Below are 14,475 nucleotides of genomic sequence, written 5' to 3'. Positions count from 1 at the left end.
TGTGTATGAAATTAAGGTATGAGCCTAAGGCGTCATAATAACTCAGCAATCTCCCAAGTCAAAACATGTTATGTTTATCTTATTATACATTTCGATTTCCAGAAGAAATAATTTTAATAATTTTAATTTTAATCAAGAGACAAGGTATGTAAAGATTAATCAATAATTATTGTAGTCAAGATTTAAATCTAGTATTTCTAATCCATTCGAATTTTTAGTTTCAAAACAAATAAAATCTTACATTTTCATTTACACAATTATTATGATTTTAGATTATCAACTAGTTTCATTTAACAAAAACAAAAATGATAAACTAGGAAACGAACATAAAGTTTACACAAGACAATCACATATTTTATAATTTCTCTCAATCTTTTTTCCTTAAATATTCTAGTGTGGTAAAACAGTCATAAATATAAGACAAACACCATAAAATTGGTTGGTGATGATACTAAAGGGGATGTCCAACAGCTTTGCCACAAAGCAATACATTAGTGGGAATATCATATTCATTGTAAAGGCTGTGTTGATCAGTCCAAACCCTAAGATATAATTGTTGCCCAAGATACTGTCTTTCCCAAATTGCAGACCTTAGGTTCCACATACCTTGGTTGTCCAACGACACCAATATGGTAGTCCAAGAGTTTGGATACACCTATCATAATATTGAAGCACACCAAGTAAGCATACCAAAAGGCAAAACATAACGACAAAGTACAAATGTTATTAGCATATATTTACTCGCAGTAAAAAGAATAGCATACATTTACTTTTTTTAAAATAAAGTAATGTAATTAATTATTAATTATTTTTTAAAATTTTATAAATATTTTGGTAGTTTATTAAGAGCATACATAAGAAAAATTTAGGTTTGTGGATTAATATTTAAGAGTCACCCAAGATTTTAACTAATATAGATGATTCTCTTTGATAGTTTATTTAGAAGTTCTTTACATTTATGGTTGAAACAGTTATTTGATTGATATTAATTTAAGACGCGTTGAGTTTTAATTAAAAAACACATTTATTTTTTCTTATTTTATCAAAAAGATAATTAATGTATCACTCTTTTCAGTAGTCAACGATAGCATTTGTCGTTCATTATATATATATATATATATTAATTTAAACAATAATATTACAACATTGAATTTAATTATTTCTTCACTAACAAATCCTTAATTATTTTTCATTTTTTTCTTGTAAAAAAACCAAAATATATAATAATCGGAACAAAACTAATTTCTTCTCTTAATTAGTAAACTTGTTAAACAACTTTAATTGTCAACAAAATTCATGTAAGTATTGTTTTTTTTTAACTCTCATAATTTTATCAACTGTTTTATGTATTTGCGACTAAAATTGTAATTAATTCTAATATAAAATAAATCAATCTCGTAAAGGTACTGATTTTAAAAAATTTGTTACCTGTGCAGTGTGCCTAGTCATAGCATCCACTAAATTATAGAATCTTCTCTTGGTTGGTGTCCACTGTCCAAAACCATAACTGCAATCATTTCATTAAACATCATCAACTCTCCCTTAAACCAATTTTAACCAATGATGATTACTTCTACAACAAGTAAAGTAAACAAGATTGAAACCAAAATACAAAAAATAAAATAAAACATTACATACCCCACAACCCAAAAATCATATCCATCAAGATGCCAAGATTGCATGGTTTCTTCATTGTTTTGGAAAACAAGCTCAATAAAATCATGTAGAGAAGTTGGTAGAACAGAGGTAGCTACATATGCAGGACCATTATTTGAAGGAAGACTTTGGATTGAATCCACATTGAATATTCCAGGAATGTTGAAGTAATCAGCAAGTTTGAGAGGTGTATCTGAGTTAATATAGGAAACTTTGTTAACAGCATAACGTAGTTTTCCATTAATCAAAGGTGCTGAATTTTCTAATAGAATTGTCTTTGTAGGAGTTATTTTTCCATAATGGTATGATCCTTGTGGGTTTGGTCTTGCAGCATTTGCTGTCTGATTCCATCTGAAATCACAATTGTAGATTAATTAATGCAAACTCAAGGCTTGATTATTTTTGTTAGTCTTTTATTGGTTAAATATGTTTTTAATCACACACACAAAATACAGCTAATGTTGCTTTGATCCTTAAAAAAAAACAAGTGGTATCAAAGTTTGATTTTTTATGACGGGAAACGCAAGTAGATTCAAGTGCAATAGATTTTGTATCAAAAAACTTTTTGACCGCAGAGTTACGTGACATGTTTTGTTGGTTGATAGTGGTCGTGCAAGTACAGTAATATGGGAGATTCACACTTGAGAAAATATTTGTTAGATTTTACGTGTGAGTGGTTAATTCGACATGGGACATAAATTAGTTATAATGAAGAATATATAAGATATGCGACTCAAATACTTAGTGGTTTCGTTAGAGAAAAAGTTACCATATTTAACAGAAAAAAATATTGGACACTTTCTTTTTGTTACCTGAAGCTTCTAGCTTGTTTCACAGACCAATGATATTGGTAAGAAGGAGGATTAGGCAAAGGACCAGAAGCAGGGGAGTGAGAATTTGAATAGTGTAACAGTGCAGTTGTTGTGAGAACCCTTTTTGAAAATCTTGTTGATGCAACAATATAATAGTCCTTTGGACTTTGATTCAATGTTACCAAAACAGCAGCTGATTGCCCAACATGAACATCAAGTGAGTCATATATATTTTGGATAACATGTGACCCTTCCACTTCTACTAGTTTTAGGGTATGTCCTTGAATTCTGAAGTTAATTGATGTTGACATTCCCACATTTGAGATCCTAAACATATATGTCTTTCCTGAAATTAAAAAACTAAGCATTATTACTGTTTGGCAAAACAAATTTTATGTAAAAAGTTGAACTAAATCATTTTTAAAATACTAACCTTGATCACCATTTATGGTTGAATGAGTTTGGCCATTGATAAGAAGACCATCAGGAAAGGCTAGAGATTTTCCTGAGTCCAAAGACGCCTTTAATGCCTGCAATTAATATTAGGTACCAAATTCACCATTAGATTAAATATCTGAGATACACATTCTTAACATGTTACAACACAAGTTATACTACTATGAGTAATGTTGGAAAATTATGACATGGTGTTCAATTTGTATAGAAAATAAAGGAGGACAAAAATGTAATGTAGCTTACCTTGTGGCTGGTTTTGTACCAATCACCAATGAGGAAAGTGAAATCTCCATCAGGGTATGGATAAGGAACTGGGATGACAGATCTATGATAGACATTAAGTGCTCCAAAACCACCAGCTGCTTTATGAAGTTGAGTTGATGGAAAGTATGTGTAGGTTCCAATTTGATCCTTGGCTTGAAACTTGTATGTGTAATTTGAGTTTGGAGGTATGGGGCAATTGGTTCCCAATACTCCATCTTGCCATGAATTTTTCCTTTGTTTAATGCCATTCCTAGTTTACAACAACATTGTTAAACCATTTTCTTAAATAAAATGTCACTACCCTATGTTATAAATAACTAATAAGAAAATGCATAATCTCTTTCACATATAGTATTTTGACTTTAAATATATATAAAAAAAAAAAAAAGAAGTATATTTAGATAAAATAAATTTCATTTTTTTTTTATATTTTAAGTTAGAGGAAATATCTATAATCTAAATTGAGTAACATAGAAACTCACCAAGTGAGTAGAAATGGTTGGTCTAATTTGTTGATAAGATTGAGAATCACATTGTTATTAGTTACTAAGTCTAGTTGAGGTCCAGGAAATTGACCATTGATTAGAATCACCTGAAAAATCAATTAGAGTAAACTTTAGACTAAATTCTAAAACATAGTTCATATTCATACTAAAAATTAAAAGCATGACCATTATATTCAATGAGAACAAAAATCTCATATTGAACAAAAGAATAAAAATTTGTTTGATTTTGATTTCCAGTTCAAATGTGAACTGTGAAAGTATGTTTTACAGTTCTTTAGTATTTCAAATATCCTCCACTAGAAAATTATTACATCTTAATAAGATTCAACATTGGAAGTATTACACACCTGTTGAGGACTACCAAGTGGAGAAAGAGTTCCATAAGTTACAGTCCATGTAAAATATTTGTATGGATCTTCTGCTTTCACTTGAGGAACATTAAACAAAGCCAAAAGAACAACAACATGCAGCAAAGAGAGAAAACATGTGCTTCTCATTGCCACTGCAACAAAAAAAGAAAAACATGGTTACATCATAAGTAAAGAATATTGGTTACTAGGAATTGAAAATGAAGCATATAACTTTCACTATATTCAAATTTTCTTAGAGTGAAGGTGATTTGAAAATTACCAAGTTATGTGATTCTTCCCAAATTGTGACTCACTTCAATTGTGACTCAAATTGTACTGATGAAGCATTTGTTTACCTTAATAATATATATACAATGTGTGTTACTACTATGATAAATAAAAAATTAAAAAATTCTAGGAATTTAGTTTTGTTTGATACTTTTAAGGTAACAATTTGATGATTCATCCATCTTCGGCGCTGTTAACGCGTATTGTAGTTGCTTCAAACTAAAGTTATAATATGCCATGCCTGCTGCTAGTTGAATTTTGTATATCTATAATTATAATAATGACATATCATTATTAAAGTGAAATTGGAAGTAGCTTTATTAGCTCACCACTTTTATTCTTTTTGACTCCTACACTATATTTCCTTTCAATTTCGCCTATCAACTTTTTCGGCTTTTTTCTTTTCAAGTAAATACTCTTTTGTAAGAAATTGTAGTAATATATATTTGACATGATAACTCTATTATATTTGAAATTGTATGTAAATATTTTCTTTTTGGAGTATTAGTATATTCTTTTAATATTGCAAATATGCTAATTACATTTGAAATTGCAAACATTATATTTGCCATGATAACGACATTATATTTTAGTTTATTTGTACGCTTTATATATTTTTTAGAAAAACATGCTTAAATAATTTAGTTAAATTTATTCAAAAAAATAATATAGTTAACTACTTTTTTTAACTAATTAATTTTAAATTACAAGGTCGACATGATACAATTGTACAATTTGTTTTTAAAGTATATGTGTTTGTAATTTTTGTAATATTTTACTCCATTCGTCTCTAAATATAAGATGTTGTAAGATTTTTATTATTTTTTTATAAAATGTAATTTTTCAATAACATTAACTATTATTTTATTAATTTATCCTTATATGTTAATACAATATTATATATAGAGACGAAATTATTATTATATTAAGTACTTGAGGAAGTAGTATAGAACATTATTTTCCCTAAGTACACTACTTGGTTTGATTATTTCAAAATCGTGGTTCGGATCCAGCATGGAGTTAATGCGTTATTTATGCGTAATTATGATGTTAATGTTTATATATATATCCGATTATCCGCCATAATCATGGATATGAAATGGGCCATGACGGTTGAACTTTATCTTATTGGATGAACCCCACTACATTGATGAATATGAAAAGCCTTGAAATTGAATGTTGATGATTGATCATCATCTCGTTAATTACGCTGTCATTTTCAACACCATTCACGCCCTCCCTGCCTGCAACTCATGTGATTGTCCATTATTATTTTACATATACTTGCCTTCTCTTTACCTACCACACCCAACCATGCTTTTACTATTTTTCCCAATCTTCCAATTTGGATCGTTCAATTAAATTTAACATAGTCCCTTAAATATTAGGCAAATCCTAATGACTCATTTAATGTGTCCTTCATTTTAGTGTTTGTTTTAATGAATTTCACATGGAGATGTCATTTGTTTAATAATTTTTTATTAAGTACTAGTACATAAATCTTTCATCACCACAAAAAAGTTATTAAATAGATTTCATCAATAATTTATATCACTATATTTTGACAACATTAAGTTATTTTAATAAAATTTAATAATCGAAACTCATAAAAAATGAAAAGTACAAGAGTGTTTCTACGTAGTCACATTCTCTATAAACACCATAAAATTTTACTCTACAACTAAGGTGACTATTGTGAATGTTGCAGGGCATTGTTTAGAAACTTTAAAAGTGTAACTTTTTTACAAAAATTTGTATTTTCTTTTTAACGTTTAGAAGATATTTTCTTAACAATTTAATGAATCATTATTTTATTTAAAAGCCTTAAATAATAATTTTAGTACACTCGTTAGGAATCTCATAAACATTGAATAACTTTAAGACTAATTAGTCTTAAAGTTATTCAATGTAAATTATATTACTATATATAGAGTTAAATATGAGAGTAACTCAAAGTGGATCCGTGGCGCAATGGTAGCGCGTCTGACTCCAGATCAGAAGGTTGCGTGTTCGATTCACGTCGGGTTCAATTCCCTTTTTATATTCATGACATGTTTTCAACAAATCGTACATGGAAACACGTTTTAACATTTTTATATGAAATAATCAATTCCTCCACTAAATTTGATCAAAATTTGACTATTAAGTTGATGATATATCTAATAAAGTTGATAACATATCAGTTACATATGCCAATATGAAAAAGGACTTTGGCTTATAAACTTTTGGAACAAATTAATCCCCCATTTTGATTTTTTAATTATTTAAAAAAAAAATCTCAAACCAATATTCACTTAAACGAGAGTATAAAACAGTAAAATGTCACTATTTTTCAGGTTTATTGGTTACTTAGAGTGTCGAAAACAATAAGCTATAGAACTTTATATGGAATGCATATTAAATTATGTTTACATGATGCATATTAAATTTGCTTCTTGTCCATCCCTCTATTGGTCTCTTGTGAAATGTGTGACAATAAGGTTACATATTTTCAACCCGATTCTTTTGTGGGTATTTAATTAAAACGGTTTTTAACATTTTCAGTTGGACGTTTTAATACTCCAAGATATATTCAGAAGTGAAAGATAAAATAGAATACTAAATATGATGATAAGGGATAACATGTAATTTCTTGGATAAATTGATGTTATAATCTTAGAATTTACAAATGTTGATGGTACCCCGACATTTTTATTTAGCGTTATAGTTTATTTTTAGTACATTGTATTTTATATTTGATATAAATTTTAAGTAACAAATGTTGTTGATACTCTTTTATTAATGTTAATGGTATGCTTTTGAAGTTGTTAATGACAAAGTAAGTGTTGATCTCTAATATTTACTATATACAAAAATAATGAACAAATTTAGGTCCTTTATAATGAGTAAGAAATAAAATTAGAGACCATAAATATGAGGAATTTATTTGGGCCGCTAAAAGGAAGGAAGACACTAATGTGAGACATTTTATGAATGATAAATTAAAAAGGAAGAGAATATAAAATAAATGAGCATAGACTTATTTGGCTCAAATATTTGAGAGACTAATTTAGATTTTTTTTTTTTTTTAACAATTCAAAATTCAAAATAAGGATTGATTTGACCTACAAAAAGTTATATGTCAACATATTTTTTCATCTAAATATATAATTGACATATCATCAATAAAAAAGTTAAATTTTGATCAAATTTGACTGAGTGGCTTATTTGCCCCTTACATGAAATAGTTTGAATAGAAATTTGATTGATGAGGTCAAGACTAAGTAAATAACATTGCTCGTTTGAGTCCGGAAAAGGTTAATGTTTTTTCCATGGCAGCTTACCTAATCAGCTTGGGGAATGAAATGATTTTGTCAAATGGTTGTTGTCCGTCAAAGAGGAATTCAAAAAAGAGATCCTTCAATGGTGCATCTTCCACATGCTGTTATGCACCATTACACGGTGGCGGGAACGGACCACACCACCAAAATGAATGTTGTTAGAATTAACTAAAAAATGTTTGAAAAATAGAGAAAGTATTTAAAAATATTAATAAAGTGAAAGACATATTTGAAAGCGGGATAAATAGTCAATTTTAGTGGTTCAGTGAATATAAGAGGGAAAATATTTGTCAATGTATAGAAACAACTAACAAGTCATAAAATCTCCAAATAGCGGACGCGGCCATAATCCTTTCCGTCTCTAGTCACCGTCACACGCCTTCCTTTGATATATTTACTTTGAAGGGGGAGGATTCTTTCCTCTATCCATCTCTTTTTTGTTGTTTCCGTAATTCCATCTATGTCATATTGATATTTATTATTTCTCGCTTTTTGGTATCACGTGCATGGACCAATAATAACTCATATATACTATTAGTGCGGTAGTTTCAAATTTACCTAATAGTAGTCGTAATAAATCATTGATTTATTTATTTTCCCAAATTTTCAATTTTTAAAATTAAATCTATAATAATAATAATAATAATAATAATAATAATAATAAAAATAAATAAATAAATTTTTTAAAATTTAAGTATAATTTAAATTAGTCTTTGAATTTATTAAATTAAAAAATATATATTTAAAATTTTAATCAAAATAATTTATATTTAAATTTTTATGTTAGAAATTATGATCGTATGTTAATTGAATACGTAATATTTATACTTTAATTTTATATCAATTTAAATACAATAATTTTTTTTATGAAATTTAAATATTTTATAAATTAATTTATTAATAAATAAATTAATTTATTAATAATTAATTTATATATAATTATGATTAATTATAAATTTATCTTTAAATTGATAAATTTATTGATTAATTATATATCTATAAAAGTACGATATTCATGTAACGATAAATCACACATTAACAATAGGCTGAATTGCAGTTTTGGTCCATCTATTTTAGCTGAATCATGAAAATAGTCCTCCCATTTTATTTCTCTCCAGTTTTTGTCCTCAAATATAATTTTGGTCTAAAATTTAATGAAATTTCATTTTTTTTTGCATTTATTTAAGTCACACCATGCCTCAAGATCTCACGTGCAACAATTGTATCTGAAATCTATGATCATAAATTGTGTAGTACGACTTTAAAAAATAAAATTTAATAAAATTTTAGATCAAAATTTTGTTTGATGACCAAAACTGAGAAAAAACAAAATTGAAGGACTATTTTCGCAATTCAGTTAAAATAAGCGGACCAATTAAGCCTTAACAATTTATGGGAATAATTTACCTATTTATTCTAATAATAATAATAATAATAATAATAATATGATTTGAGCAAATTTTAACTACCACGCGGCTAGAATTAACTAAGAACGGCTTAACGCGACAAAGAAAACGCAGAGAAACTCAGTTGCAACAAAGAACGAATCTTCATGATAATAATTCAATAATTGATGATACTATAACTAGCTATTTTTGCGTTCCAAATTCCATTAGCTTTCCATTTCAATTCTGCTCGTTGTTGCTTTCGTCATCAAAACTAAAGGTATACTATAATATTTTTCAATATTTGTTTATTTTCATATCATAAACTTTCATATTTCTCTACTTTTATAACACGTTCCTTCTTCAATTCGATTAAACAGAGAAATTTCATGGAATTAGAAACAACAGAGCTAGATGTTCTTACATCACAACTTCAACAAACATTCAAACAAGTTCAAGATGACCGAACTACGAGGCGTTATCTTAAGTCAACCCTAAAGGATTTGACTCCACTTGTTCAAGAAATTAAACAATACAATGAACAATTGAATCCACCTAGAGAAGAAATTAAGACTCTCATAAGAGAAAATGATGCACAAGATAGGGGAGAAGATTCTATCAAGAATCTTTGTTGGCATAAGTTTATGTCTTGGATTAAGATTTGTATAGATGGAGTTTGGCATAAAAGGAATGGTGATTTTGATGATTCCTATGTTGTTGATAACAAAAGAGCTCTTGTAGCAAAAGATGTTAAGGATACACTTTATAAGTTGAGAGAAATTCTTGAGATTCTCAATAAAGAGGATTTTGAGAAGAAAGTAATTGGATCTAGAGGAGGATTAGTTTTCAAGGGTCCTTTTGGTGTTCGTGACAACCCGGAATTCACGATTGGTTTTGATTTACTGTTGATCAAGTCAAAGATGGAACTTCTTAGGGATGGCAGATCTACACTTGTGTTGACTGGTTTGGGAGGATTGGGAAAAACTACTTTGGCTACAAAGCTTTGTTGGGATGAACAAATCAAAGGTAAGTGATAAAATCCTCTTGGACGATCTTATGTATGATCAATTGGCTAACTTTTGATTCTTATACAGGAAATTTGCCATGGCCTTAAGCAGTTATGCTCACTATTAGATTTTTTTAGAGTGATAATTATTTGCTCATCAGTACTTTCTAAAAAGATCTTTGAAATTTGCAAATATTGAATGTTTTACATATTGGCTTGGTTGGGATAAACAACTTAAATTAGCACGTCTCATATAAGTGTTGAAGTGTTTAAGTATAAGCTATTTATATAACAAAAGATAAAATTAAATTAAATTGTTTTCATAAGCTATTTTTGGAAAGGTTGTAGAAATAAGCTGAAAACAAAGGATATGTCATAAGTTGTTTCTACAAGTTCTTCCAAAGAGTGTAACAAGTGCTTATGTTAATAGATAAACTCAAATAAGTCAATCCAACCTAATATGGAAACTTATCAGTAATGAATTTAATGGTAAGTTGTTTGTTGTGATATATGCACACAGTGAAATGAATATACACATATGCATTGTGGTAGGAGATATATATCAAATGCTCTTGGCTTATGGTTCTTTTTTTATTCATTAGGTAAATTCAAGGAAAATATTTTATTTGTCGTCTTTTCAAAAACGCCCCAGTTGAAGATTATTGTAGAGAGACTATTTGAACATTGTGGATATCCAGTGCCTGAGTTTCAAAGTGATGAAGATGCAGTTAATAGATTGGGACTTTTGCTGAGGAAAATTGAGGGAAGTCCAATATTGTTGGTCCTCGATGATGTTTGGCCTGGCTCAGAAGACCTCGTTGAGAAGTTTCAATTCCAGATATCAGATTATAAAATTTTGGTGACTTCGAGAGTTGCATTTTCTAGATTCGACAAAACATTTATCCTAAAGCCTCTTGTTCATGAAGATGCAGTAACCCTTTTCCATCACTACTCACAGTTGGAAAAAAACAATTCAAATATTCCCAACAATGATTTTATCCAAAAGGTGCTTGTTCTTACTTTGTGACATATGGAGTTATCTATTCAAATATTCCCAACAATGACAATTGGGAATTTCTTGTTTTTGTAAACCAACTATCATTGAATTGACATAAAAAGGGATAAAAGAAGTAGACTACAATGTTTTTTAACCCTTCATAATGATGATAATGGTAGTTACATATATTTGGGCACCAATGTTATATAATCTATTGATTACTGACTATGTTTGTGTGCTTTGAAATACAGGTTGTGGGACATTGCAAGGGTTTACCTATCGCCATTAAAGTGATTGCAACATCACTCCGTAATCGGCCATATGAGTTGTGGCAAAAGATTATGAAGGAACTTTCACAAGGTCATTCTATACTTTATTCTAATACTGAATTACTTACTCGCCTCCAAAAGATCTTGGATGTTTTGGAAGATAATCCCATCAACAAGGAGTGCTTCATGGACCTAGCATTATTCCCTGAAGACCAAAGAATTCCTGTTGCTGCTCTCATTGATATGTGGGCAGAGTTGTATAGACTAGACGATGACGGCATAGAGGCAATGAGCATTATCAACAAATTAGACTCTATGAATCTGGCTAATGTCTTAATAGCAAGGTACAATTACTACTGATCTTTACTTCTAGAATCTAGGTCACAAAATCAAATATATATCTAAGATAATAATATGGAACAAAAAAATTCAATAGCTCGCATTATAAGAAGCATTGGGTTCCTTAATTAACATTATAAACAGATCATTTGTCTTGGATTAAATTTAAACTTCTTGCATTGTGTAACTCTGTAATCTGCATTTATTCATTTGATTCTAAGGGAAGAAGTCAATAGTTTTGATTAAATATCTAATACAGAGCATGCATTTTTTTATCTAGTAATAGAATTTTTCTCTTTAAGGAATATTAACTTCTGTTCATTTTCCAGGAAAAATGCAAGTGACACAGAAAATTACTACTACAATAACCACTTCATCGTCCTTCATGATCTTCTAAGAGAGCTTGGAATTTATCAAAGCACTCAAGAACCTATTGAAAAAAGAAAAAGACTGCTTATTGATGAAAATGAGAACATACGTGATCGCTGGCTTGCGAAGAAGCAGCGAGGCACAATGACCCACATATTGTCCAAATTTCATAGATGGTGTGTTAAACCGAAACCTCAGCAGGTCCCCGCCCGCACATTGTCTATATCAACGGGTTAGTTATACTTGTACATTTCTCTATATATATTCACTAATGCTATTATTTTTTTTCTTTCTGTGATCTATTATTCATTCATTATCAGAACTGATCCCATATGAGTTGTGTTTGCAGATGAAACTTGTGCTACAGATTGGTCCCAAATTCAACCAGCTCAGACTGAGGTTCTGATTTTAAATCTTCAAACCAAGCGGTACTCATTTCCGGAGTTGATGGAGAAAATGATCAAACTAAAAGTTCTCATAGCCATTAATCACGGTTTCCGTCCTTCTGAACTAAACAATTTTGAGCTACTTAGCTCTTTATCCAACCTGAATAGAATCAGGCTAGAGGGGATATCTGTTCCTTCCTTTGGCACATTGAAGACTCTGAAAAAATTATCCCTCTACATGTGTAAAACGAAATTGGCTTTTGAAAAGGGTAGCATCCTAATTTCGGATGCATTTCCAAATTTAGAAGATTTCAACATTGACTATTGCAAGGATGTGGTGGCATTGCCTAATGGAGTGTGCGATATTCTCCCATTAAAGAAACTCAGTGTTACTAATTGCCATAACCTTTTTTCACTGCCCCAAGAAATTGGAAAGTTGGAGAATCTGGAACTCTTGAGGCTGATTTCCTGCACTGATTTGGAAGAGCTACCAGATTCCATTGATAGGCTTTCAAATCTAAGACTACTCGACATCTCGAACTGCATAAGCCTGTCAAGTTTACCGGACGACATTGGCAATCTGCGTAATCTAAGAAATCTCTTCATGACTAGTTGTGCAAGTTGTGAATTGCCATTCTCAGTCGTCAATCTTGATAATTTAAAGGTGATATGCGACGAAGAGACGGCTGCTTCATGGGAAGCTTTCCAATTTATGATTCCCAATCTAATTATAGAGGTTCCTAAAGTTGATGTCAACTTAAATTGGCTTCATGCAGTTCGCTCCTAAAACCTGCATGCACTCTTCTTCTGCTTTTGGAAGATGTCGTCGAAGACACATGAAAGCAGACAGAGAAAATATTTGGCTTTCTATTAATGAACTCGCCAAACAAGAATATATATAGATAATATTCCAAATCCGAGGAGATTTGTCAATTTTCAGGCCAGCTATTTTGAGTGGTTGATCACCTATGAAGCACAAATACGACACCGACACCGACACCGACACAGAGACACCAATAATAGTTTGATAAATGAATTAATTGAAAGTAATTACATATGTTGGTGTCGTGTCAATATCGATGTTGGACACCAGACACACCTTTGACTAGAATGTCTGTGCTACAAAGTTGATCACTTGGCAACATTGAGAGTCATTTGATTATTGATTCTAGTAGCTAGCAATGTGCTTACATGTCTCAAAAAAGGCTTCTATGTTTAAGATCTGCGGGTAGGAAGGAATCAAAAACAAAAGAGTCGACAAAGAGGAAGAATAACAGGGATACTGATGGTAAGGCACATATAAAGAAAATGAAAATCAATGATGATTCTTCTTCAGCACCTGCTGCATCTGAGGTGGACAATTTACAACTATGTATGCGAACAGAGGAAGTGTGACGTGGTGATCAGACATTGGTTTAGAATAAAATTGGCAGGGGAAGAGGTAGAGGTGTAGGAGTTAAAAGAGTTGTGAAATTGAAACATTATCTAGTAGTATTAACATTGACAATCATGCGCCAAGAGCACAAGTTGATGTGTCAAAAATTCCAGTTGTGCAAAGGCTAAGCTTCATTCTGATCCTTCTAATACGTGAATTGAAAATATGAAATACAGTGCTCTTTCAGGCTTCAAGTTATTTACTGGAGACAAGAGGCTCCCCTGCTCTATCCTTGTTGATATGGAGGCAGAACTCCATGATGAAGATGATGTGAGTGCAATGGAGAAAGTTCACTAAAATGTCAACGTGAACATGGTTGATATTATTTTTTTGTAATACACAATACGTGGCCTGGTGGGGTTGCTCTTAAAACAATCTGATATTCTGTGTGATTTTCTTGTAAAGGCACTAAGTGCCACTTGTAAAATTATACACATGAAAATGAACCGTTGATTTTTCTGTTTGGCAATAAAGTAAGAGACATGATTGGTGAATTTTGCACCATTAGGCGTCATTGGGTGTAACTAGTACTTAGTTTTAATTTTTCTCTTTTGATTTTTTAATAATCCGAACAAGGTTAGTTCAATAGAGTTGTCTTACTCATTCACAAGTCTTCATTACATAAAACACATTGACA

At 30.3% G+C, this 14,475-nt stretch overlaps 2 protein-coding genes and 1 non-coding gene across 4 annotated transcripts; 2 read left to right on the top strand and 1 right to left on the bottom strand.

Annotated features, from left to right (window-relative positions):
• Positions 1-332: 332 nt before the first annotated feature.
• Positions 333-4,546, bottom strand: LOC101513322 (L-ascorbate oxidase homolog). 2 transcript variants are annotated; one of them, XM_073363718.1, is made up of 10 exons: positions 4,484-4,502; positions 4,325-4,400; positions 4,042-4,196; positions 3,671-3,780; positions 3,168-3,438; positions 2,902-2,998; positions 2,469-2,814; positions 1,639-2,007; positions 1,429-1,507; positions 333-655 (listed from the first exon to the last, which is right to left on the bottom strand). In XM_073363718.1, the coding sequence occupies exons 3-10, from the start codon at positions 4,189-4,191 to the stop codon at positions 452-454; spliced, it is 1,626 nt and encodes a 541-aa protein (XP_073219819.1). In that variant the 5' UTR covers positions 4,192-4,196; positions 4,325-4,400; positions 4,484-4,502; the 3' UTR covers positions 333-451. The 2 variants fall into 2 exon arrangements, with proteins under 2 accessions (XP_073219819.1, XP_004509174.1); XM_004509117.4 differs by having other exon boundaries at positions 4,325-4,546.
• A 1,743-nt stretch (positions 4,547-6,289) lies between these two features.
• TRNAW-CCA (transfer RNA tryptophan (anticodon CCA)) lies at positions 6,290-6,361 on the top strand. Its single transcript has one exon. It is a non-coding gene; the product is annotated as a tRNA-Trp (tRNA).
• A 2,751-nt stretch (positions 6,362-9,112) lies between these two features.
• Positions 9,113-14,352, top strand: LOC101514075 (probable disease resistance protein At5g66900). Its single transcript, XM_004509120.4, has 6 exons — positions 9,113-9,317; positions 9,418-10,063; positions 10,646-11,049; positions 11,292-11,653; positions 11,978-12,249; positions 12,367-14,352. The coding sequence occupies exons 2-6, from the start codon at positions 9,427-9,429 to the stop codon at positions 13,188-13,190; spliced, it is 2,499 nt and encodes an 832-aa protein (XP_004509177.1). The 5' UTR covers positions 9,113-9,317; positions 9,418-9,426; the 3' UTR covers positions 13,191-14,352.
• The last annotated feature ends 123 nt before the right edge of the window (positions 14,353-14,475 follow it).

The sequence above is a fragment of the Cicer arietinum genome, chromosome 7 (assembly GCF_000331145.2).
Source record: "Cicer arietinum cultivar CDC Frontier isolate Library 1 chromosome 7, Cicar.CDCFrontier_v2.0, whole genome shotgun sequence".
Taxonomy (NCBI): domain Eukaryota; kingdom Viridiplantae; phylum Streptophyta; class Magnoliopsida; order Fabales; family Fabaceae; genus Cicer; species Cicer arietinum.
The sequence above is the reverse complement of the archived record's forward strand: the minus strand, read 5'-3'. Positions and strand labels throughout refer to the sequence as shown.